Source organism: Micromesistius poutassou, assembly GCF_964030765.1.
Source record: "Micromesistius poutassou genome assembly, chromosome: 9".
Classification (NCBI taxonomy): domain Eukaryota; kingdom Metazoa; phylum Chordata; class Actinopteri; order Gadiformes; family Gadidae; genus Micromesistius; species Micromesistius poutassou.
Window position 1 is genome coordinate 506,445 of NC_140279.1, and position 27,377 is coordinate 533,821.

At 49.9% G+C, this 27,377-nt stretch overlaps 3 protein-coding genes across 3 annotated transcripts; 2 read left to right on the forward strand and 1 right to left on the reverse strand.

Moving 5' to 3' along the window:
* Positions 1-456: 456 nt before the first annotated feature.
* On the forward strand, positions 457-7,402 carry oaz1a (ornithine decarboxylase antizyme 1a; the record flags this gene model as incomplete). Its single annotated transcript, XM_084473492.1, is given in 6 exon segments — positions 457-500; positions 4,474-4,540; positions 4,542-4,628; positions 5,433-5,608; positions 5,744-5,829; positions 6,767-7,402. Coding segments are annotated over 6 exon segments (591 nt in total). The 3' UTR covers positions 6,898-7,402.
* Positions 7,403-7,607: 205 nt separating this feature from the next.
* Positions 7,608-14,112, reverse strand: LOC311353016 (protein PEAK3). Its single transcript, XM_084472854.1, has 4 exons — positions 14,023-14,112; positions 11,306-11,463; positions 8,878-9,461; positions 7,608-8,702 (listed from the first exon to the last, which is right to left on the reverse strand). Exons 1-4 carry the CDS (start codon positions 14,094-14,096, stop codon positions 7,665-7,667), a joined length of 1,854 nt encoding a protein of 617 aa, XP_084328980.1. The 5' UTR covers positions 14,097-14,112; the 3' UTR covers positions 7,608-7,664.
* A 9,589-nt stretch (positions 14,113-23,701) lies between these two features.
* On the forward strand, positions 23,702-26,694 carry org (oogenesis-related gene; the record flags this gene model as incomplete). Its single annotated transcript, XM_084473493.1, has 6 exons — positions 23,702-23,767; positions 23,945-24,022; positions 24,121-24,337; positions 24,652-24,827; positions 25,382-25,508; positions 26,666-26,694. 6 exons carry the CDS (start codon positions 23,702-23,704, stop codon positions 26,692-26,694), a joined length of 693 nt encoding a protein of 230 aa, XP_084329619.1.
* Between the last annotated feature and the right edge of the window lie 683 nt (positions 26,695-27,377).

The following is a 27,377-nucleotide window of genomic DNA, read 5'->3' on the forward strand; positions in this document are numbered from 1 at the left end:
ACATATGACGGTTTGTTGTGTTTCATTTCACACGCGATAGCATACCGGTACACACAAAGGATAACATGACAAGAAAATCACTACAAAAATATCCGAGACACGGGATAACAAACCCAACGATTACATAATAATAATAATAATAATAATAATAATAATAATAATAATAACAATAATAATAACAATAATAATAAAACAGATTTATTATTATTGGTCCTTGAATAGAAGAAGTGGAAAACACGACGTCATGTCATAAACCGCGCGAGTGACGTCACGGCCCGCTGGCCACTCCCTCTTTTGACAAAACCCGCTGCGGCGGCGCGCGCCCCTCCAGTACGCTGAGAGAGGCGAGCAGAGAGCATCTGAGAGGAGGAGGCCGGACGGATGGTCAAGTCACACCTACAGACGATATTGAATAGCCACTGCTTCGTTAGAGAAAAAGAGAGACACTCCGCCGAGATGCCCGTCGTCGAGAAGCCCAGTGTCACCCCCGAGAGTGAGAGGTACGTGTTCCACGGGGAGTGAGAGGTGCACGTTCAGAGAGTGAGAGGTACGTGTCCACATAGAGTGAGAGAGAGTGATATGTAGGTGTCCAGAGAGTGAGAGGTATGTGTCCAGAGAGTGAGAGGTGGGGGGGGGTTCATATAGTGAGAGTGAGAGGTGCGTGTCCAGGGGGGGGTGAGATGTACGTGTTCTTAAGAGTGAAGAGGTACGTGTCCACCAGACCAGAGAGTGAGAGAATAGGTGTCCAGAGATTGAGAGGTGGGTGTCCCTGGAGCTCCAGCCCCGGGGCCCCCCGGACGCCCGAGCCGCCGAGGCCTTCGCTCCGAGCCGCGGATCTCCCTGAACGCTCCGGACTTGTTTACATCGATTCGTCCAAAAATGATCGACGGCGAAACGTCGTCCGTCGCCGCTGCCGCCGGTTCTAATGTCCAGCCCGCCGGAGTAGCCGCGGTACACCGTTTAAAACCCCAAGACAGACTTCGATTTGGATGATTTTGGCTCTTTTGGGGGTGTTTTGAGCGGAGTTTGACCGATACTAACCTCTGGTTATTAATCCGCTAGCAGGCTAACATGCTAACGTGCTACATGACTGCGGGGGGTGATGCAGCCCAGCGCGGGGTGAGGTGTTCACGTCCCGGGTGCTGGAAGGGCTTCAGAGTGTGTTTTATAAAGGAAGAGGACCCGTCAGGTCGGGTCTCCTGAGCTACCAGACTGGCTAGCTGCTACCCCGGGCTGCCGGTGGTGTTGTGGTTGGAAGGTAAACACATAGTGTCAATCAAACCCCCAAACCCAAGTGTTGACCTCGGATGGATCCGTGGACTCGGTTCGGACCGTTGGCAGTATCGTTGTGTGCATGTACGAAATGCACGACACCGACGTTTTGAACGCAATCTGTGTGATTCCCAATCGATGGATGTTTGCGTGTGTCAGTGTTTTTCCATCTCCCCCGCATGTGCGTCACGTAGCTTCGGGCTATGGTATACGGTGAATCACATTGGCTGCAAAAAACGCGTTTGAATCCACCACACAACAATCACGTGTATTTGTGCCTATATAATGATGTGGTCCAGAGATCGTCAATGCTATTACAGCAATTCATGCAAAAACAACAACAACGGCCTGTTGTTTAGTCGTAGATGATTCTGCAGTCACGTGTGGTTGCATAGACAACCCTGTGGTCGTCAATGCAGAAGTGAAATGCACCCATGATGCAGATACAAATGAATTTGTTTTCAACTCCGCCATCAGTGCTATTCAACTACATGCATTAATTAGTTAATCCACCCATCTAAAACACGTGTCATTACTGTTGGCTTCGTAGATGAGTAGATGAAAACACGTGATGATTCTGCTCGCTAAGATATCGAATATATAACGCACGATTCTGCAGGCCTTGACTTGCGCGGTCTGCCTTCATGTCCTGACGTGACATGGGGTTCAGAGTGTTGGTCTAGTTAGTCAATTAGACGAGCCTATTAGTGGAAAATTCCACCCTGCTATCTGTAGGCCTAGGGAAATAGTGTAGGAAGGAAGAAGGAATATATACATATTGGTCAACATGGGCCTGTTTTGCGTGGGGGTGTGAAGTTGTTATGGTGGGATTATAGTTCTGGGTGGACAGCTGGTTCCCGGGTGTAAACAGCGTTAGTATGTCCACTTGTTAATACTAACAGCTCTCCAAACATGGAACAGTTAATGTCTGATGTACTAAATGTGATAATTTGTACGATGCGTCATCTTCTCATTATAATGATCACAGATGTCACGTGCACCCTGTGGTTGTCTATGCGGAAGTAAAATGCACCCATGATGCAAAAGCATTCAAATTTTTTACAAATGATACAATTGAATTGGGTTTCAACTCCGCCATCAGTGCTGTTCAACTACATGCATTCATTAATTAATCCACCCATCTAAAACACGTGTCGTTATCTGTTGGCTTCGTGGAATAGTCCTTTAAACTAAAAATGTCCGTCGTTACGCAAGCAGCTCTCATCCCTGCCGCCATGTGACCCAGCAGCTGTCCCAGCAGAGATAACTCTTCCGGTAAGGTTGTGTGTCCGCTGCCCACTTTGCACACAGGCATTCTCAACTGTGCTCTCGGCCGTGTCTACGGGGGGTTTCATTTTTCAGACAAAGAGGATTTGGTGCTAGAATCACTGGTGGCCGCCAGCCAGGTGTGGCGGTGCCCCCCCACCGGAGTCTCCCCCGGCCGCGGGCCGCTCCCTGTGTTCACCGGGTTGAATTCCATCTCGTTATGTAACTGCGTGTGGAGCCGGGCGCCGCTGAGCCCCGCATGAATAATGCATACGGGCCCCGGGAGTTGAAGCTCGAGGGGCGACAATGGCTTTCTCCTCCTTTTGGGTTCTCGCACGTCCGCTCTGAATATAGCACGGCGGTGGCGCCTGCGTCAGCGGGCGTCTGTGAGTGTTTGAGTTGCCGTGTTGGTTGTGGGGGGAGGTGGGGGTTGGGTGGGGGTGGGGCGGGGGCTGGGGGCGGTGAACCTGCCTGCGACACTGTCTGTCACCGCAGCCTGTTACCTCCTCCGGAGACATGCCTCACAAGGCTAGGTCAATCTCCTAACGCGTTTACTGGCCTCTTGAATCAAAATGGCCGTGGGGACTGCGTTCATAATGTGTTGTTCTCTCCCCTGCCATCCTGAAGTGGGTCAGGGAGCAGGCAGGTACAGCGGGCGGCATGTGTTTTTCTTGCCACTATTCGACCTGTGGTTAAAACGTTAACCGGGGCACGTTTCCCATTGTACACGGTGCACCCCTTTATCACGAGTCCTCACGCTTCTCTTCTACTGCATCGGAAAGTGTCGAAAAGGAAAGAAAACAATGTTCTGCTTTTTTTTTTTTTTTGCCTTGCTGACAGATTGTGTCACCGACGATGATGAAACGGCGCATGCTCGTTCTCCTGTTGTGTAACCAATGAACCCGGCCTGGGCCGTCTCCTACATGTTGTGGTGTTCAATGATGTGTGCAATGGCGGGCCCAGCCCCCCCCCCCCCCCCCCCCCCCCACCCCCCCACCCTTCCCCTCAGCCTCTGTAAACATGAATGCTGCCATCCATTTGTACGGTACGCCGGTACGGCCGGCCTGCTCTAGCGAGAATGTGACGTCATTTCCTGGCTTGCAGCACTTATAGTGTTCCCGTTACTCATTGGCTGCAGTCATTGTTATTGTTTTACTCTTTAGCCAACCAGCTCGAAGACAACACAACACAACTTTACATTGTATTGCACGTAGGCCTGGGCGATACGGCTGAAAGACGTATCACGATATAACTCGATCATATTGATCAATGTCGATAACTATTGATAATTGTAATGACCTAAAAGACTAGGAATTACCATGCTGGATGTAAACACTTCTGTTTAACACTTAATACGACCTTCCACTGTTCTTCATTGATAAATACTCCAATGTCGATACAACAATGAAAAACACTCAAATATTGTAAATAAGTATGGAACCGTGTTCGTATAACAAACCCAGCTGCTAGATTCGGTGGTCCAGTCTCTTATCGATATATATTGAACATGTTTTATATTGATATTGATCAAAAGTCTATCACGATACGATAATTTATTGTTTTATTGCCCAGGCCTAATTGCACTCACAGCAAGACTGTGCAGTGCATAAATTGGTGACCGGAATAAAGTTGCAATGTAATCAGTTGTGTAAGAGCAATTAAAATTACGACATTAAGATGATCAACGTGATACAAATACGAAGAAAATAAATCACTTTCAGGGCGCAGACATTTTTGTCGTCGAGTCGTGCGGTCGGCCTCACTGAACTCGCTCCACGGTCAGCGCAGCGAGTGGGACCGACCAACAGGGGGCGTTCCTCCGTGAAACGCCCCAAGAAAGCTGGCGACTAGGACCTACCGGCGCACCGTACGAGTGGATAGCACCACAGCCCTCACCCTAACGGCTGCGTTTGTTTCCTTGTGGTCGTCCTCTAGCATCTCCAACCCGCGGAGGTGCTCGCCCAGCAGCAGTCACCTGTGTCCGGGGCCTCAGTGGTGCTCCTGATGCCCCTCACCCACCCCTGAAGATCCCAGGTGGGCGAGGGAATGATCAACGGGATCGCAATCTTTCTGCAACGCTTTTCTACTCTGTGAGTTCAATGGGGAAAGTGTGTGTGTGTGTGTTTTTGATTGGATATTCACCCGTACCTCGGCCCCTCTGACGGATTCTGAACCAGGCCTGTGTCTCTGTTGTGCTGTCAGACTCCGTCTTGATAGCCGTCCATCGTAGAGCTACGAAAGCTGTCCTCTTTCTGTCTGTCTGTCTATAAAAAAGAACTCCCCAGCGTCCCTAGCTTAATTCACAGGTTCTTTCCTCGCCATGTTGGATGAATTCTATTTTAGGCAATGTCACTTAAACCCAATCATAGACAGATACCACTCTACTCATTCTACACTGTATACACACTGGCAGACCTTTCCCTGGATCTGTAGGCTGACACACACACACACACACACACACACACACACACACACACACACACACACACACACACACACACACACACACACACACACACACACACACACACACACTATCTCTGTAGGCTGACTGTCTCCCTGTGGCACACACACACACACACACACACACACACACACACACACACACACACACAATCTCTGTAGGCTGACTCTGTCTCCCTGTGGTACACACACACACACACACACACACACACACACTATCTCTGTAGGCTGACTCCCTCCCTGTGGCACACACACACACACACACACACACACACACACTATCTCTGTAGGCTGACTCTGTCTCCCTCTGACACACACACACACACACACACACACACACACACACACACACACACACACACACACACACACACACACACACACTCTGTCTCTGTCTCTGTAGCCTGACTGTGTCTCCCTGTGGTCTCCAGGATGCTCAGCTGCTGGTTCTGGAGGAGCCCCTTCCCGCCAACAGCCGGGTGCGCTTCCTCCACTTTGAGCCCCGCCGCTCCGAGTGTCAGAAGTGCGTCTGGAGGGTGGCGCTGAAGGGGGGGAGCCTCTACATCGAGATCCTCCCCGGGCCCCTCCCCGAGGGAAGCAAGGACAGGTGAGACCGCATTCCCACGACCCCCCCCCCGCCGCCCGCCCACCCGCCCACCCGACCGACCGGTCCCCCCGCACGCACACACACACAGAGAGAGAGGGCTCTGTCTTTTGTTAACTGTTTGTTTTCCCCTCTCAGTTTGGCTCTTCTGTTGGAGTTTGCTGAGGAGAAGCTGCAAGCTGACCACGTGTTCGTCTGCTTCCACAAGAACCGAGACGACAGAGGTGAGCCGTGAGCCCACAGTCCGGCCCCACAGCGTGTGTGTGTGTTTGTTCGTTGGTCACCGGCCCGGTCCCTCGCTGTGCTGGCTGGTGCCGTCGGGGTCACCTCGAGGGCTCAAAAGGTTCTGCCTCGGTTCCGCGTCAAGAGAGATTAGTTCCTCTCAGCGTTCAAACCGTTCTGTGGGTGTTTCGTTAGGGAAAGAGTTAAATCTGGACTGATGTGTATATTTATGACTATTCTCAAACTCTCCACGAAGGTCATGCATCGTCGAACACGTACACAACTCTTGGTTAACCAATAAACCACGTTTAAATAAGCTACCTGGGCTAAAGACCGGCTCCATTATGCCTGTGTATACTTTGGACCTAATAGTTCATCCATGTTTTCTTTTTATAGTGCCACACGGAGTAATTGATTCATTTTCAAGTGCAGTACACTTTAGACTCTTCAAGTACCGAGCGTTAAACCTGCCTTTCAAATCAAGATTATGAACCCGTTTCAAAAACCCGTTTTAAAGGCCATCAAACAAGAAAAGATGAAATTTCATCAAACCTGGGAGGGATATTCGGGGAATGAACAATACGGATAATACATTCAACACACAGGCCTGGGAAGTGTAGACTTAGTGTCGGGGTGTCCCTGAGCACGGCCCCCCCCCGCCCTGACTGCCCCTGACCAGCCCTGCGTGGTTCACTCCGCTGTCGGTGTGTGAATGTGTGTGTGCATGAATGGGTGAATGTCGGGCGATATTGTAAAGCGCTTTTGAGTGGCCACTGGTTAGCAAAGCGCTGTCTAAACGCAGTCCATTTACCATCTACTTAAAGAAGCATTGTGGTCCAGCTCCACGTCACTGACAAGTTATTCTACTGTGACTCCAGCCGGCCTGGTTCAGGTTCAGAACCCTGGGTTAATGTTAACTCTGTTCTCCTCTCCTTGCAGCTGCTCTCGTGCGTACCTTTAGTTTCCTGGGCTTTGAGATTGTGAGACCCGGTCATCCCCTCGTCCCGTCGCGGCCCGAGGCCTTCTTCATGGCCTACACCATGGAGAGAGACTCGTCCGACGATGACTAAGTGACCCATTTCCATTCTAACTGTTGGGGTTTTTCTTCTGCTTCAAAATCTCCCCCCCCCCCTCCCCCCCATTTTAAATTTGTAATGTTGTTGAGGTGAATATACTTCCAGCTCAGTGTTTATTTCTCTCTCCTGTGAAAGGCTTTCAGGTTTGTTTTGATTTTTAGCTACCATGTGCTGTATTGCAATGATGATTAAGATGTAACAGGCCAGGAATATAAAGTAAGCATCCGTACAAAAATCACGCTGTTTTAGTTATTTTCCTTGTGATGTGTAGTGCTTAAATTCCTGTACATCACTTTTTATGATCATCTCTACAAGGTCGTCCTAATGGGGAAATCCTACATGTCATTCATGTCATTGGACCTTTTTTTTGACGGCTATTGATTCATGTTAATATATATTTTTTCAATTTGTGCATGGATTTTAATTTGTTCAGGTTCTCTGGTCAGAAATGTGCTTGTTGTAACTGTGCTAAATAAAAATGGTCACTTGGGATTGGGAAGCAGTCGCATTCGCCCCTCATTTCAACACTGTGCCGACGCAAAGGCGTTTGTTTATTCGATTTGTTTCAATGCCGTTTTTTTCCGATGCAAAACAAAATGTATAGCCAGCAGTGGTGCGCATGTTCAGAAGACTCGCAGCTTCAACAGCCGCGAAAGTGTGGCAGGCTGGTGACGTCAACTTCAGTTCAGGCCTTCAAACCAATACTGCTTATTGAGATAAATTAGGAAAAAAAAACATCAAACAAAAATAATCTAAATATTTCATAGCCTTCGGAGGAGCGCTAGGCACTCGGAGGCATGGCTCAACCCTTCAGCGTCGCAGGACGCGAAGTACCGGAGGCAGAGGCACGCCTCCCAGTCCAGGGGCGGCCCGGCCTGAAGCAGGCCCCTCTCGGCCATCTTCAGCACCAGCAGGCTGCGGCTGATGGTCAGCCAGGAGTTCACGGTGGACGTGTCCGAGCCGATGTGGAAGGTGAAGAGCTGGGCCCGGGGCCCCCAGAGCAGCGCTTGGAGGATCGTCTTGGTGTGCGACAGCGGCAGCGCGCAGCTCTCGTTCTGAAGCCACCCGGCCAGATCCAGCAGTCTCTCGGTGTACGGGTCGCTGGTGGATTTCGGAAGCGAGCCCCGCGTGACCGGAGGAGAGGAGAGACTTTCTCCGGGATGAAGGCCTCGGAGAATCAGCCCTCCGATCTGGGCGTTGGTGGAGGACACGGCGTGATGGCTGGAAGTGGATCCATAGGGTGTGTTGGTGAGAACCACGCGAGGCGCCCCTAATCTCTCCCAGTGCGTCTGAACCGCGGCTCGCTCTTTGTCCGTTCTCCTTTCTGCTCTGTCGGACGCGGCTGGCGCTCCGCTGGGCCACACAAGGAAAACATCGGACGGTCTCAACTTTGTGTACATTACTCCGTCTCCGTGACTGCACAGCTGCTGCAGGCCTGTGGCCACCTGCAGCAACAGGATACACAGCTGTTTCGCATATAGCGCGGGATCAGAGGTCTGCCTAGCACAGCGGACCTTAAAGAACTCCTCTAGTGTGGCTTGAGGAAAATCTCTTTCAACACTCACAGCCTGTCCCCTCTCCAATAATTCTATAATAGTCGGAGGGTTATTTATGGGGGAAACGAGTTGGCCGTCAACAAACTCACTACTGCCACCCAGTGGCCGCCTTTGAGGTGTACAGTCTGGCTGTGCCGCTGCCTCTTGAGTGCTGCTAGGTGAGAAATGAACGAGGACTTGTTGCAGATTGACGTGCGGCGACTGGGGGACGGAGTGGGCCGACTGGTTATCCGGTTTGTACACCTGGATGGAAATAATGCGAAATCGCCAATTAAGTATTTTTGAGAAAACATTCGTTTGTTTCTAGAGTTTGTTTGACAGTGGGTGGTTTTCATGCACTTTATATTATAATATCAACAGCAACATTCAATGTACATATTCGATTAATTAACTGGGAATGGTTGCAGTATGAACTTACCCTTGCTCCCAGCACTTTGTTTGGAAACCTGTTGCAGTGCAGTTTGTAGTAGACGTCATCTCCTATCTGCCTGGGCTCACATCCGTCACACAGCTGGAAGTCCTCCGGTGTGTAGGAGAGCCCGCCGGCCGCCCCCGGCATCAGAAGGTCGGCTTCCAAGGCGTCCGCAGCGCTTCGGAGGAACAACAGATGTCTCTGCGCGATGCTCACCCCCGCGGCCTCGCTCGACAGGTACGGCAGCACCTGCTCGTCCGGTGTGTCAAACGACAGTTGGGAGAGGGGCGCGGTGTCACTGCTGCTGTCCCACGATAGAAGCGGATTCACTGTGGCTGCTGTCTGCGCTTCTCTGTGCTCCGGGGAAATGGCGCCCTCTAGCGGCGTCAACATGTAGAGCGGGTTGTCGAAGCATTGACGGTGGGTGAGGTGTTTGTTTAGTCCCGACACGGGGGGCCTGGGAGGCCGTTTTGGGGCAGTAGGCGGGGTGTACCGCTCGGGCATCGACATGGCGCGCACCAGCTTCTTACGGGGGACAGGGGGGGGGAAGCCCTCTGAGAAAACTTCGTCCTCATGACAGCAAGATGAGGCTGCAGAGATTTCAGAGTGAATACGTGAATGAACGGTCGGTTTCACAATAGATGCACACATGACATGACACACGACACAGTAGACAGAACCAACAACGCCTCCATATTTGCACACATTTACGAGAGCTGGAAGCATCAGGGTGTGTATTGTGTTGTTAAACTCTACAAGCCAGTACATTGTTGGGGGGGATTCATTCATTGGTGAATGTCTGAATGAAGTGTGCTACCACTACGATAGCCATACTTCCATGTGTATGAATGCGTCTCGTATTCTCAGTGCTAGATGAAGACACCTACGATGTCTGATCAGGGTGTTAAATGTGGCTATAGGGTGTAACTTCCTTCCTTCCGTGGTTCATGAGAAAGAGGAACTGCAGAGAGGGCAGAGTGGCAAACACACACTGCAGAAACACACACTAGAGCAACACACTAGAGTGACACACACTAGAGTGACGCACTAGAGAAACACACACTAGAGCAACACACTAGAGTGACACACACTAGAGCAACACACTAGAGCCACACACACTAGAGCGACACACACTAGAGCAATACACTAGAGTGACACACCCTAGAGCAACACACTAGAGTGACACACACTAGAGCGACACACACTAAAGCAACACACACTAAAGCAACACACACTAGAGCAACGCACTAGAGCAACACACACTAGAGTGACGCACACTAGAGCGACACACACTAGAGCGACACACACTAAAGCAACACACTAGAGTGACACACACTAGAGCAACACACTAGAGGGACACACACTAGAGCAACACACTAGAGTGAAACACACTAGAGCAACACACACTAGAGCGACACACACTAGAGCGACACACACTAGAGCGAAACACACTAGAGTGACACACACTAGAGTGACACACACTAGAGCGACACACACTAGAGTGACACACACTAGAGCAACAAACACTAGAGCAACACAAACTAGAGCGACACACACTAGAGCGACACACTAGAGAAACACACACTAGAGCAACACACTAGAGCAACACACTACAGCGACACACTAAAGCGAGGAACACTAGAGCTACACACACTAGAGCAACACACACTAGAGCAACGCACTAGAGCAACACACACTAGAGCAACACACACTAGAGTGACGCACACTAGAGCGACACACACTAGAGCAATGCACACTAGAGCAACACACTACAGCAACATACTAGAGCGACACACACTAGAGTGACACACACTAGAGCAATGCACACTAGAGCGACACACTAGAGCGACACACACAAGAGTGACACACAAGAGCTACTCTAGAGCGACACACACTAGAGCAACAAACACTAGAGCGACACATACTAGAGTGACACACACTAGAACAACACACACTAGAGGGACACACACTAGAGCAACACACACTAGAGCAACACACTAGAGTGACACAAACTAGAGCGACACACTAGAGCAACACACTAGAGCAACATACACTAGAGCAACACACTAGAGCAACACACACTAGAGCAACACACTAGAGCAACACACACTAGAGCAACACACTAGAGCAACACACACTAGAGCAACACACACTAGAGCAACACACACCAGACATACGTCATGGTACTGAAAAATAGTGCTTAGCATCGTAAAGCATCTTATCCTAGCTATCACTGTTGTATACTAGTGAATGTTAGTGGCTCTATGAACGTCCTTACTGTACCGACAGCGATATATTGTTGTCTCTCTTTCTTCTGGCAAATGGACTTTTTGTAAGTCACTGTGGATAAAAGCGTCTGCTAAACGCCCTCATTGTATATGTGAATGTCTATACAGGTCGATTCTAGACATTGAATCGTGACCTTTGACCTCACCGGAGCCCTGGTGTAGCGGACACTGGGCCTCCTGGCAGTGGACCGCCTCCAGGAACACATCTGTGTCCGTCTGCTTCTGCTGCTGGGGGCCCGCTGGGCTGGGCAGCCCCCCCTCGCCACAGTCCATGTCCACGCTGGAGCCCTCGGAGTACAGGCTCCTGCACGCACGCACGCACACACACACACACAACGTTGATTAACGTGGGAAACAAAATGACTTGGGTCCCATGTGCTCATGTCCGCTATGAGCACAGTTTAGAATCCCTTGCACATGTTGACTTCGTCGTGGTGAACTACAGCACTAAAGGCGTGGAGACATTCCCGTTGGTGGAACTTTCATTAGGCTGTGATGTGAACACATGAACATATGAACATATGAACAGTGTGCTGCATTCGCATTCCACTTCTTATTGGCAATGTCCAGGATTATCTAGGCAACGGGCCTCATCCCACAGAAACCAGAACCAGAAGGGGAGGGGGTCGTCACGGCGATGGTGTTCAGCAACGCAGAACCACGTGAAGATTCCCACTCACACTAGAGCGACACACTAGAGCGACACACACTAGAGGGACACACACTAGAGCAACACACTAGAGGGACACACTAGAGGGACACACTAGAGGGACACACACTAGAGCGACACACACTAGAGCAACACACACTAGAGGGACACACACTAGAGCGAAACACACTAGAGCGAAACACACTAGAGCAACACACACTAGAGTGAAACACACTAGAGCAACACACACTAGAGCGACACACACTAGAGCGAAACACACTAGAGCAACACACACTAGAGCAACACACACTAGAGCGAAACACACTAGAGCAACACACACTAGAGCGACACACTAGAGGGACACACACTAGAGCAACACACACTAGAGCAACACACACTAGAGCGACACACACTAGAGCAACACACTAGAGGGACACACACTAGAGCAACGCACACTAGAGCGACACACACTAGAGCGACACACTAGAGGGACACACACTAGAGCAACACACACTAGAGCAACACACACTAGAGCGACACACACTAGAGCGACACACTAGAGGGACACACACTAGAGCAACACACACTAGAGCGACACACTAGAGGGACACACACTAGAGCGACACACTAGAGGGACACACACTAGAGCAACGCACACTAGAGCGACACACACTAGAGCAACACACTAGAGAAACACACACTAGAGCAACACACTAGAGAAACACACACTAGAGCAATACACACACTACAGCAACACACACTAGAGTAACACACTAGAGAAACACACTAGAGCAACACACACTAGAGCGAAACACACTAGAGCAACACACACTAGAGCGACACACTAGAGCAACACACACTAGAGCAACACACACTAGAGCGAAACACACTAGAGCAACACACACTAGAGCGATACACTAGAGGGACACACACTAGAGCAACACACACTAGAGCGAAACACACTAGAGCGACACACTAGATGGACACACACTAGAGCGACACACACTAGAGCGAAACACACTAGAGCAACACACACGAGAGCGACACACTAGAGGGACACACTAGAGGGACACACACTAGAGCAACACACACTAGAGTGAAACACACTAGAGCGAAACACACTAGAGCAACACACACTAGAGCGAAACACACTAGAGCAACACACTAGAGAAACACACACTAGAGCAATACACACTAGAGTGACACACACTAGAGCAACACACACTAGAGCGAAACACACTAGAGCAACACACTAGAGCGACACACTAGAGGGACACACACTAGAGCGACACACACTAGAGCAACACACTAGAGAAACACACACTAGAGCAATACACACTAGAGTGACACACACTAGAGCAACACACTAGAGTGACACACACTAGAGCAACACACTAGAGGGACACACACTAGAGCAACGCACACTAGAGCGACACACACTAGAGCGACACACTAGAGGGACACACACTAGAGCAACACACACTAGAGGGACACACACTAGAGCGACACACTAGAGGGACACACACTAGAGCAACGCACACTAGAGCGACACACACTAGAGCAACACACTAGAGAAACACACACTAGAGCAACACACTAGAGAAACACACACTAGAGCAATACACACACTACAGCAACACACACTAGAGAAACACACTAGAGCGACACACTAGAGGGACACACACTAGAGCAACACACACTAGAGCGACACACACTAGAGCAACACACTAGAGAAACACACACTAGAGCAATACACACTAGAGTGACACACACTAGAGCAACACACTAGAGCGACACACACTAGAGCAACACACTAGAGGGACACACACTAGAGCAACGCACACTAGAGCGACACACACTAGAGCGACACACTAGAGCAACACACACTAGAGCAACACACACTAGAGCAACACACACTAGAGCAACACACTAGAGAAACACACACTAGAGCAACACACTAGAGAAACACACACTAGAGCAATACACACACTACAGCAACACACACTAGAGCAACACACTAGAGAAACACACACTAGAGCAACACACTAGAGCAACACACACTAGAGCAATACACACACTACAGCAACACACACTAGAGTAACACACTAGAGAAACACACTAGAGCAACACACACTAGAGGGACACACACTAGAGCAACACACACTAGAGCGACACACACTAGAGCGACACGCGGGGAGGATGGCCACTCCGTACCTGCGCTGCTTGGCAGGCAGGGCTGGGGGCCCCGGCCGTGCCTTCGTAGGGCGGAGGTCACCGACGCACTCCATCTGGGGGCCCAGACCAGCTCCCCCCTCCACTGGGTCGAGAAGCGCAGCGCGTAGGTCCAGGATGTATACACGCACGCAGCCGTCTGTCACAGTGTGGCTACAGGTCTTACTGATTCCCTGTTTGAACTATTCCCCCCTAGACCTCTCTGTCTGTCTGTGTGTGTGTGTGTGTGTGTGTGTGTGTGTGTGTGTGCGTCTCTCTCGCTCTCTCTCTCTCTCTCTCTCTCTCTCTCTCTCTCTCTCTCTGGTAGGTTGAGGTTGCTAACGGAAAAGCACAACTGCCGTCTCTCTTCTAACCTCAGTTTGAAGAATAAGAGGAACAAGTGAAACCAGCGAAGCATTTCTTGAAATCTTTCATAATTTCCTTCAGTTAAGAAATTACCAAATCATAGATGTGTCAACGTGTGAGTTGACACACGTTTCTACCATTTATGTATTTGAAAGTATTTACTGTAATTTTAACCTCCATAAAAGTATGTATATTAGTATTCAATTTGTGCATGGATTTTAATTTGTGCATTTATTTGGATTTTTGAGGAAGTTTGAGGAACACCCAAGATTTGGGTTTCGTTCTCTGTTCCCATGCCTTGGGTGATAGGTGACAACTTGGTCACATCCCCATAACATAATCCCAGGAGCCATCGCTCCACCTGCATGGTGCTGCCTCACCTCGCCGTAGATGTGGACACAGACATTTATTCATCATGAAAATCTGATGTCGTTTTCAAACTATTATCACAGTTTATATTTAATAGCACTTAAGGTGTCCCACAACGGTTACGGCCATTTATTTTTCATAGCATGAATGGCGCAGTCCACTGCTAACAACCATCTCAAAAGTTATTTCTACTAGAACTAAATTCTAGAATTTAGTATTGTATTTCCAAGTAAATTTTTCAGAAATATACTATAATATAATATAATAATATATTATATTTTAGGTAGACTTTTGGAAAAATATACTTCTTCTGAGATCTATTTAAGTTCAATGTAAGTGTACTTGAAATAAATATACCAACACTAATGTACTTAAAGTGTTGTTTCAGTATACATGTTAAAAGTATGCTTAACTGACATTTTTTAAAGTTTATTCAATAACACGTTTAAGTTTAAGCAAGCACTCAGATTGGTCAATTCCCATTCTCGAGCATGTTTAAATGCCTGGTGAAAGAACGGACAAAAAGATTGTGCCTAATTACAGAAAGTATTGCTACGCTAACTAGCCAAAACTACTTTCATGAGCCTAGTTTCCATAACAATGTTCAACTGACCAAGAGTCGGCTATCGTTACTATAGGAACTATTTTCTGATGGAGATGAACTCGGGCAGAAAGCTTGAATTTGAGGGCAAATTAACCCACAATATAAAAATATTTTACAATATTGTTGATGATGAAAATGGTTTGTGTTATTGAATTGCAATCTTACACTCGATGGCGTTCTTGAATGTCATTATTGGTACTTGAAGCACAGGACTTCGGAACTTGGCACAAGCTCCTCGTTCCCACGGCTGTGCGTACCAATAATGACATTCAAGAACTCCATCTCGTGTAAGATTGCTTAATTTAAATGTACTTAAATGTATTTAAATGTTTAAATGTACTTGGAATGAAATATGTACTTATATTTTTAATACACAGTGCACTTAATTGTCACCAGGGTTGTCTTTAGCGGAAATGGCAGAGTGGCCATGTTTGTAGTTCTTTAACCTATCTATAAACTCATAAAACCTTATATGGTGTTGTCCATTATGTGGAGAAGAAACCATTCATAACTGTTGTTAGCTTGAAACATGTCATCAGAAATAGCATAGACTAAAATAATTTACATCATAATCTTAACGGTTCAATAATGCAATGAGGGCTGAAGTGTGTTCACATTCAAGAGACGGGTGTTAACCGTCACTACAATAAGAAAAATACATTAAAAAAAGAATACAAAATACATTTAGTACGAGATACATTTGGCAGAAATGATACATTTTTACTTGGAAGATTTTGATTCGATTTTTGATTTAATGTATTCAATTGGATCAAACAAATGCTTTACACACATGAAAAGACATATACAATATAGACAAATACAATTGAGGATAAAAACACAATAAAGTCCAGGACTTAACACAATAAAGTCCAGGACTGAACACAATAAAGTCCAGGGCTTAACACAATAAAGTCCAGGGCTTACAGGTGATTTGATTTAAAGATGATTTGGCTTCCTCGGACGAAACGTGATGCCCATATCAGCTCAGCTTTTGTTCTATTGTGTTCAACACTCTCACGTCATGAGAAAGCCTCATCAATTCAAGACACAGAGGCTAAGTGACCACGGTGAAACAAATGAGGGCTGGAAACAACAACTCATTCGGGCCCATCTCGTTTGAATCTATTTAGAGGGGGAGATGAGGGCCTCAGACTACAAAGCTGTAGTGGGCGAGCTTCATTAGCCGTCTCTTCAGCTGAGAGCGTCCTCCTCGTACACTCAGGGAACAAGGAGGAGAGGAGAGCCTGGTCACTATACGAGAGCACCCCACAGACGTCAGGCCAGGCGCAGGGCTGAGTGCCTTCTCTCTGTAGCACTGGTCCCGAGGGACCCGACGTGGGAATACAGGCCAGAGGGGGGATGGATTATTACATATCCACCCAAAATAATCCTATGTATGAAATGCATCGACGAAGACGAGAACTAAAGACATTTTGTCTATGATTTGAGTTTGTTTTAGTTTGTTTTGTAAACACACACAATACAGTTTCAGTTGGATATCGTTTTTCTGTAAACCCTTTTATATATATATATATATATATATTAAAAAAGAAAAACTCCCCCTATGTTGCCCGTCAAATATATGAAACAAACCCGTGCCTATGATTCTGTTTATATCCTGTGAGAAAATACCTATGAAGTACTACATCTACTACTATTCATAACAATACTTAAGGGTGTTACTCAGTGAACAACCCAAATCAGCAAAGTGCATTCATATCAGGTATCAGTATCAGTGGCTTTTTTTTAATGGGAGATAACGATTTTTCTAGCAGGACGTTGCAACAGGAAATACATCTTGACACGTTTAAACTGTACACACGAGGGCTGTCGCATGACTGACTGATCAGTCAGTCCTCCCGCCAATGGGCTCTCTGCACGCAACACTTCCACATTGGTGTCAGAGTGCTTCTACAAATCCGGTTCTGGTGTTACACTGCGACCCACCGAAAAAGTGTGACCCAAGGGGGGGCGCTGTTGAACATTTTCTGAAACATGCACAAGCTTAAAACGTAACGTCTGTATCGTCACGGACACCCTGATTAGATTTGATTCATCATTGTACAGACCCACACTATGGATCAACGAGCTACTGCCCGGCCTCACAAAGCAGGGCAAAAAAAAAACGGATGACGATACAAATGTTACGTGTTAAGCTCGTGAGTGTTTCCGCACGTGAGCGACTTCCTGCCTTGTCTACGCTTCAAACCCGTGCGTATTTACAAAAAAACCAAAAAAACAGCGCCCCCCCTTGGGTCACACTCTTCTTTTCGGTGGGTCGCAGAAATCAGTGTAACACCAGAACCGGATTTGTAGAAGCGCTCTGAGACCAATGCGGAAGTGTTGCGTGCAGAGAGCCCGTTATACCTCGGACTCCGGGGGGCGCTGTGTTTTTCGCAGGCGGAATCCGGAAGATGTCCCGCCTCAAGCGCTAGGATTGGACAGGCAGCCTGTCAGGCAAACTCGCACGCTGACTCCTAACCCCAACCCTAACCGTAACCCTAACCCTACCCCTAACCCTACCCCTACCCCTACCCCTAACCATAACCCTAACCCTAACCCTACCCCTACCCCTAACCATAACCCTACCCCTACCCCTAACCATAACCCTACCCCTAACCATAACCCTACCCCTACCCCTGCCCCTAACCCTAAGCATAACCCTACCCCTACCCCTACCTCTACCCCTAACCATAACCCTATCAGAGAAATGCGTTTGACTAGCGTTAGTTTAAAATACATTACAATTTAAGGTACCTACCCTGCGGTCACGTCACGGATTTGAGCCTTTTTTGGATTGGATCAGGGATTTAAACCAACGTGATTGGATAATCTCCAGCTATCCCCTCATTAATATTCATGATTCTTCCGGATTCCGCCTACGAAAAAAAACACATTCGCCTCTGGGGGTGAGTTTTTGCATTCATGGACTAACACAAACGTCAATCCACATGATAAAAAAATAATCCACGGACCACCAAAGTAACCTTTGACTGTTTAATTAAATCAACTTAAAAGAGAGCCCAACACACGCGATAAGAGCAGCCAGCCTACAGCGGCAGCCTAACCATGGACAATATGCCATTATTATTAACAACACAGCTGTAACACAACACAACCCACTCACTGCCTGGAGAGACGCAACGCCACACACACTACAGGCGCCGCGCAGGTGACAGGTCTTTTAAGCGTGTACCTAAACGAGCCCGTGTGAGCGGGTAGCGGGGCAGCAGGCAGCGCCCCCCACGCTTCGAACGACTCCTGTGCGCTAATGACAAGCATTAGGCTACGTTTTTTTTTCATGAATCATAAACCTCAAAATATTATTTTATTTTATTTATTTCACACATTTGAGAAAAAAAACCATGCCCAAAATAGCATTTATTTGGCTATCATAGCAATATTTTAGAGCTCCCCCAAAATTTCACAAACTTCACAAATGTTTCCAGGGGAGCTCATGTCACCACTAGGGGAGCTGTGGGCCCCCTGCTCCCCCTCACGTCGCACACTGCCCAGTGTCTAGTGAAGGGGCAGCATGTGTCTAGTGAAGGGGCAGCATGTGTCTAGTGAAGGGGCAGCACGTGTCTAGTGAAGGGGCAGCGTGTGTCTAGTGAAGGGGCAGCGTGTGTCTAGTGAAGGGGCAGCATGTGTCTAGTGAAGGGGCAGCATGTGTCTAGTGAAGGGGCAGCATGTGTCTAGTGAAGGGGCAGCGTGTGTCTAGTGAAGGGGCAGCACGTGTCTAGTGAAGGGGCAGCATGTGTCTAGTGAAGGGGCAGCACGTGTCTAGTGAAGGGGCAGCATGTGTCTAGTGAAGGGGCAGCACGTGTCTAGTGAAGGGGCAGCATGTGTCTAGTGAAGGGGCAGCATGTGTCTAGTGAAGGGGCAGCACGTGTCTAGTGAAGGGGCAGCGTGTGTCTAGTGAAGGGGCAGCACGTGTCTAGTGAAGGGGCAGCACGTGTCTAGTGAAGGGGCAGCATGTGTCTAGTGAAGGGGCAGCACGCGTCTAGTGAAGGGGCAGCATGTGTCTAGTGAAGGGGCAGCATGTGTCTAGTGAAGGGGCAGCATGTGTCTAGTGAAGGGGCAGCATGTGTCTAGTGAAGGGGCAGCATGTGTCTAGTGAAGGGGCAGCATGTGTCTAGTGAAGGGGCAGCATGTGTCTAGTGAAGGGGCAGTATGTGTCTAGTGAAGGGGCAGCATGTGTCTAGTGAAGGGGCAGCGTGTGTCTAGTGAAGGGGCAGCGTGTGTCTAGTGAAGGGGCAGCGTGTGTCTAGTGAAGGGGCAGCGTGTGTCTAGTGAAGGGGCAGCGTGTGTCTAGTGAAGGGGCAGCGTGTGTCTAGTGAAGGGGCAGCACGTGTCTAGTGAAGGGGCAGCGTGTGTCTAGTGAAGGGGCAGCGTGTGTCTAGTGAAGGGGCAGCATGTGTCTAGTGAAGGGGCAGCATGTGTCTAGTGAAGGGGCAGTACGTGTCTAGTGAAGGGGCAGTACGTGTCTAGTGAAGGGGCAGCGTGTGTCTAGTGAAGGGGCAGCATGTGTCTAGTGAAGGGGCAGCATGTGTCTAGTGAAGGGGCAGCATGTGTCTAGTGAAGGGGCAGCATGTGTCTAGTGAAGGGGCAGCATGTGTCTAGTGAAGGGGCAGCATGTGTCTAGTGAAGGGGCAGTGTGTGTCTAGTGAAGGGGCAGCGTGTGTCTAGTGAAGGGGCAGCGTGTGTCTAGTGAAGGGGCAGCACGCGTCTAGTGAAGGGGCAGCATGTGTCTAGTGAAGGGGCAGCATGTGTCTAGTGAAGGGGCAGCATGTGTCTAGTGAAGGGGCAGTGTGTGTCTAGTGAAGGGGCAGCACGCGTCTAGTGAAGGGGCAGCGTGTGTCTAGTGAAGGGGCAGCGTGTGTCTAGTGAAGGGGCAGCGTGTGTCTAGTGAAGGGGCAGCATGTGTCTAGTGAAGGGGCAGCATGTGTCTAGTGAAGGGGCAGCATGTGTCTAGTGAAGGGGCAGCATGTGTCTAGTGAAGGGGCAGCACGTGTCTAGTGAAGGGGCAGCATGTGTCTAGTGAAGGGGCAGCATGTGTCTAGTGAAGGGGCAGCATGTGTCTAGTGGAGGGGCAGCGTGTGTCTAGTGAAGGGGCAGCACGTGTCTAGTGAAGGGGCAGCATGTGTCTAGTGAAGGGGCAGCATGTGTCTAGTGAAGGGGCAGCATGTGTCTAGTGAAGGGGCAGTACGTGTCTAGTGAAGGGGCAGCATGTGTCTAGTGAAGGGGCAGCATGTGTCTAGTGAAGGGGCAGCGTGTGTCTAGTGAAGGGGCAGCATGTGTCTAGTGAAGGGGCAGTATGTGTCTAGTGAAGGGGCAGCACGTGTCTAGTGAAGGGGCAGCATGTGTCTAGTGAAGGGGCAGCATGTGTCTAGTGAAGGGGCAGCATGTGTCTAGTGAAGGGGCAGCATGTGTCTAGTGAAGGGGCAGAATGTGTCTAGTGAAGGGGCAGCATGTGTCTAGTGAAGGGGCAGCATGTGTCTAGTGAAGGGGCAGCATGTGTCTAGTGAAGGGGCAGTATGTGTCTAGTGAAGGGGCAGCGTGTGTCTAGTGAAGGGGCAGCGTGTGTCTAGTGAAGGGGCAGCGTGTGTCTAGTGAAGGGGCAGCACGTGTCTAGTGAAGGGGCAGCGTATGTCTAGTGAAGGGGCAGCATGTGTCTAGTGAAGGGGCAGCATGTGTCTAGTGAAGGGGCAGTACGTGTCTAGTGAAGGGGCAGTGTGTGTCTAGTGAAGGGGCAGCATGTGTCTAGTGAAGGGGCAGCATGTGCTTCCGTATGAAATCGCGAAGCCGCCGTTTCGGCTTCTTGTTCGGCCTGTGGGAAGGCGTGGCCGTTGCCGTGGGAGGCGACTCAGTCCGGGCGACGCCCGAGTCTTCAGACGGCGGCGGCGGCGGCGGCGGCGGCGGCGGCGGCGGCGGCGGCGGCGGCGGGCCTCCGACCCTCGCGCCGCGTGACCTCTCCGGGGGGGGCTTGGCGGCGCGGCCCCCCGGCAGCCCCGCTTGGTCTCGCTTGGCGGAGGTTTGGCGGTGGTGGGGGCCGGCCGGGCAGAGCAGCACCTCCTCGCTGGCCCTCTGGGGGCTCTGGCTCAGCGTGACGAAGCCGTAGGGCGTGGTCACCCTGGCCAGGTGCGTCAGGGAGAGCGCCGCCCTGCTGGCCGGGTCCAGGCCGTGCTGGTGCACCTCCTCCCCCTGGTGGGGCCCCGGGTGGGAGCCCTCCCTCAGCAGGGACCCCCTCCTCAGGGGGTCGGAGACGGTCCGCTGGGCCCGGCGGTCCGGCGCCGGCACGCGGAGGTCCGAGTAGGACGCCGCTGAGCGCCATGGCGGCGCGGAGCGGGACGGCGAGACGCTCAGAGACGACGCCAGCTCCGCCCCTAGACCCTCGTCGACCTCCTCCTCCTCCTCCTCCTCCTCCTCCTCCTCGTCGTCGTCGTCGTCCTCCTCCTCTCCGGGGCGGGCCCTAGGGGCCGGGGGCCCTCGGGGCCCGTCGTCGGGCTGCAGGGACAGGCTGGGGATGGTGAAGGGCGGGATGCTGTCGGGGGTCAGCAGGTTGGGGAACGCGCCGTCCCGGCTGCCGTGGAGCCCGGAGCCCAAGGAGCTTCCCAGGGAGCGGGCCCCGCTGGCCGCCCACAGGAGGGCCCGCATCCCCGCGCTGCTGTGGCGCCGCGGCGACGACGTCGTCAGGCCGGCGGACGGAGCGCCGCCGCCGCCGGCGCCGCCGGAGACGGCGCCCGCGCTGATGGTGCGCGTCACCGTTGGGTCGTCCTCCATGGAGACGCTCTGCCGTCGCTCGCTGGCCTCTGCTCCCGCGGGGTTGCAGGCTGCAGGCTGCAGGCTGCTGCTGCTGGAGGAGGAGGTGACGGCGGCGGCCTTTTATAGCGACCTCGATAGGCCCTTCACCGCCCCCCCCCTACACACACTCACATACACTCCTCCCCCTACACACACACTCCTCCCATGCACACACACACACACACACACACACACACACACGCACACCTCCCCTACACACGCACACGCACACACTCCTCCCCTACACACTCACACACACTCCTCCCCTACACACACACACACACACACACTCCTCCCCTACACACACACACTCACACACACTCCTCCCCTACACACTCACACACACTCCTCCCCTACACACTCACACACACTCCTCCCCTACACACACACACACACACACACACACACACACACACACACACACACACTCCTCCACTACACACACACACACACACACACACACATACACACACTCCACACACACACACACACACACACACACACACACACACACACACACACACACACACACACACACTAACACACTCCCCTACACACACTCACACACACACACACACACACACACACTCACACACACACACACACACACACACTCCTCCACTACACACACACACACACACACACACACTCCTCCCCTACAATCACACTGACACAATCCTCCCCTACACACACTCTCACACACACACACACACACACACACACACACACACACTAACACACTCCCCTACACACACTCACACACACACACTCACACACTCCTCCCCTACACACACACACTAACACACTCACCCCCTACACACACACACACTAACAACACACTCCCCTACACACACACTCACACACTCCTCAGGAGGAAGACGTGCGTAGATGTGACGGTTTGAGTGGCGGAAGCACCTCCAGATCTGGCCTTGCGGAGCGGGGGAGGGTCATTAGTGCGGCTCTTATGCCTCCTCACAGTGAAAATAGCTCGTCAAGTGTTTACCACAAAGTGCACAGAATGTGTGTTTATTGTTATCATTCCTGTGACGATCGTAATTGTTGTCCTGTTGCGTTGGGCTGTGACTATTGAGCATCATTTCGGAAAAAGAAATCACAGAAACGTTTAATGAGTTCAATAGCTCAGTTCCACTCTGTAAAACTGTTTTTGAAATAAGCCATATATACAGTAATGGGTTATAATTATTTTTTTTGTGAATTGATGAATATGATTTATTATTGATTGATTCAAATAAAATTGTTAATTTTCATCTCACGGTGTCTCCACTCATGAACGGATGAAGGAGCAATTTCAGAGCAATGACTGTCAAAGCCAACGTGCGCTCTTGGGCAGTGTTAATTGGAACAGCTTTCTCATTGGTCTACGCTGATTACAGGGGTTGATTCTGTGCACTGATTGGTTACACGTTGAAAGCTACTGGGTACATTACGCCTCCGAACTTGGAAGTCTGACAGTGTCCTGTTTCTTCGGCCCATTTTTATTTTTGACTTTAACGTATTTCCTCACCTATCGGCAGCAGGATGGCCAGCGACTCTGCGGAACAACAAGTAGTGGTGGTGGAGAATGTGGAGGTGGAGAATGTGGTGGTGGAGAATGTGGAGGTGGAGAAAGTGGAGGTAGGCCTAAGGGTGTGTGTCTCGTAGTTGGCCTCTCTCTGGACGTCACGCGGCTAGCCTCAAGTTGAGGCTAAACACGATAATCGACTTCAGAGTGTAGACTTCAAAAGTTTGATTTGAACGTATTTTGCTGTGAAATGCCCTCAGGTTCAAATTGTGAAAAGAAGCGGCGTTTTTACCGGGGTGCTCTACCACTTATCCCGGTTCTGGCCGATCAGCATCATGGTAGGCCTATGTAACGTTAACACGCCTCATGGCCGACAGCCCGTTTACTTTAATCGTGCTCATTTACTTCTCGTGTTTGACGATCGTTTTACTGCTAGATTCGTGCATACCGCGGTGTTTGGTACATGTTCGGGTTCCGACCCAAAGACACCCCCGAAGTGTCCACCGTGGCGTCCACTCCTGCCCGCCCGAGCCGCCCGGGCCTGAAGCGCCTCCGCCGGGTCACCCGCATCATCATGGCCGTCCTGCCCCGCCGCATGCAGAGCGCCCTGGGCTACCCGGTCCCCACCAGCGTCGGCTGCTCCCTCTCCCCAGGTGTGTTCACCTGGGTCCCAACTGCTCAACACGCATTCACTAAATGTGCACATTGTAACGTTTATAATTTTTCTTGTGATAAATTTAAATTATATTTTAAGTTTTGGATAAAAAGCGTCTGCTAAATGTATTACGTTTTTTATGTCTGCAGCTTTTCTACTCCACATTTGGCCTGTTCTTTTTGGCGAAATCTATTAACAACTTTGCGTCTGGCAAACTAGTGTTATGGAGTTCTGTGTACAAGCTAATCTTCTCACCAGTAGTCACAGTAACGGGCACCCCAGCTGAAGTGTATACGTGTCGTGTTTGCGCAGAGATGCGAATCTCCGCCACCAAGCCGTGTGGGAAGGGCAACAAGCGGAAGCAGGATGAGCTGGACGAGGAGGATGAGGAGGATGACGACGAAGAGGTGGAGCAGCACACCTGGGTTGAGGCTCTGGCCCAGGAGCTGGCCACGGACGAGGGCTCTGAAGAAGACCCAGACTACCAGGTGAACCTTTTTTGCCGCTTTTCCACCGCCAGTACCAGCTCGACTCGCCACGCCTTTTTTGCGTTTCCATTGGCAAAAAAAGTACCCGGTACCTAGTACCGGGTACTTTTTTTAGTACTACCTCCGTCGAGGTTCCAAGCGAGAGGAGTAGGTACTTTTGTGTGACGTAAACAGGCTGCTGGTAACTGATTGGCCAGCGGCTGTAAATGGGAATAATCACTCAAAAGCCGCTGGCCAATCAGTTACCAGCAGCCTGTTTACGTCACACAAAAGTACCTACTCCTCTCGCTTGGAACCTCGACGGAGGTAGTACTAAAAAAAGTACCCGGTACTAGGTACCAGGTACTTTTTTTGCCAATGGAAACGCAAAAAAGGCGCGTCGAGCTGGTACTGGCGGTGGAAAAGCGGCATTTGACTTGGCATTTATTTAGGAGCTGTGCTCCTTGTGGAGTTTAACGTGTCTGCACTCTTGAACGAAACGTTTAAAGTCTGGTTCTGCAATGGGTGTTAAATGCTTGGGACTGATGCTCCCCTGATGACGGCTCGCTCTTCAGCCCCGCGCGGCGGAGACGGAGAGCGAGGACGAGTCCTCGCACGAGAGCGACCTGGAGGAGGTCCTAGAGGTCAACCAACAGGGCTCGGTCGTCATTGAAGAAGTGGTGAGTGCTGAGTTGATGCCCGGTACTGCTGGACTTGGGAGTGAAGTCACAGCCTCCTGACCGGTTGTCTGTGGGCTTTTTTTCACAGGCCGTTCCACCCGCTGACTCCACCTGAAGTAATCCTCCCGCCCTGCACTTTGAACAACCTTTGCATTGTTTGTGTCATTTTGTATGTTTTCTTTTTTTCAATAAATATAACTGCCTTTATCTATGACTCTGCCAGTATTTGCGGCCTCTTCTCCTGCCACTAGAAGGCAGTAGTGTACTGCACTGCAGATGACACGAGGTAAACAAATGGCTGCAGCCTTGCTTGAATTTAATAATACAAAGGAATCTTTTGGGAATACTTTTATTTTCAGTTGCCTCATGGCTGTCCCTTTAAAACGTGTTTTTACATCCTGAACCTGATGGCTGGTGTAAACAGTGTTAGTAGCAGGTGGCCCGACTACATTCTGAGCTGTGAGCCATCTTAACGTCCTCTCTTACGCAGCCAGGTCCATGAGTAAGCCTTTGCTTGTTGCATTCTAAAGCGAATAAATGACGACAATCACTGAAAATGAACTTCTGGTTGGACATAAATACAACTGTCCTATCAATGCAACTACTCCGCAGTGATGGGTTGACTGTACAACTCAAGCATGGCTGATGTGTGAACACGGCACTGACTGAAAAAAAAATCAGTACGTAACAAGTCCATTAACATTTCCGTTCTGAACTGCTGACCCTGGTCCATAGCGTTCGGTCTCTCTCCAGTAAGTGGTTTCTGGTGGGAGTAAATGTAGTCCGTGGGTTGCTGTGTGAGTGTCTCTCGAACCTCTTCATGTGAGCCAATCGGGGCCAGCGCTGGAAGAACTGTGTGCACTATGATGGCTGTAGGATTGGGGAAGATAGCAAATCGCTTGCATGGCAGCGCCGTTTCCCATGGCCATTGTGCTATGGGGGATATCCGGCTTCATTTAACGTATCTAAAGTAATATCTAGCCCATTGACTGTTTTGCTAGAATTTTCTAAATGGATATTTATGCCTTAATATAGTCATTCCGTTGGGTGTCAATCAATGTTATGAATCCGACCTCTGCAGGTTGTCTTAACCGGTGGCATGGGCATTACTGGCTCATTCATCATGCGTGTAAATCACTCCCAAGTTATTCTCTTCCCCCTTGTTCTCTCCCTATGTAGGTCAGCAGAGGGAGCTGCTGTGTCTATGATCATTTGTCAAAGAAATTGGTTCATTAAGCCGTGGTTGGTTCATACTGGCATGGTGTCTGTCCAGGCAAATATGTTTTCGTTTCCCAGAGGCTGGTATCTGGTAACTGATTCCCACTGACTGTTATCCACCTTGTGTGAGTGTTTCTGTGAGAGGTTATATGTAGGAGACCAAAACATAAAGTTGAATGAATGCCTGGTTTCATGTTACTTATTCAGACCAAGTCAACTCTCTGAAGCGTAGTTTGGCTTCCGCTGTCTCTGTACATAATTAAGCCAGGACAGTGTGCAATGTTTCAGTTTGTGGTACTTGCCAATTTATAGCACATCCGTATATATTGTGAAATTCTACTGATTTATTTTTTTTTCTTTAGCGAGACTCTCGACAGTCTCGTCCCCACAAATCCTGTGTTATGCAACGCTCCAGCCTCCTCATGGCTTCTCTGCACACTTGGTTTGTTTTAATCCATCTTAAAAGTTTAATGATCTTTTGGGTGCGTATGGTGTGATGTTTTGACTGTGCCGTCACCTCGTTATCACGGTAGAACCTGTTAGAAAAGCAGACACCTAAAGATGTCACATTACCTCCAGTTTCTATAATAAATGCCTTCAAGTAATTGGATACGAGGTTATGGCAGGACTCATTGGTGGAAGGCTCAAGCAAAATTGAAATAAATCTGGAGAT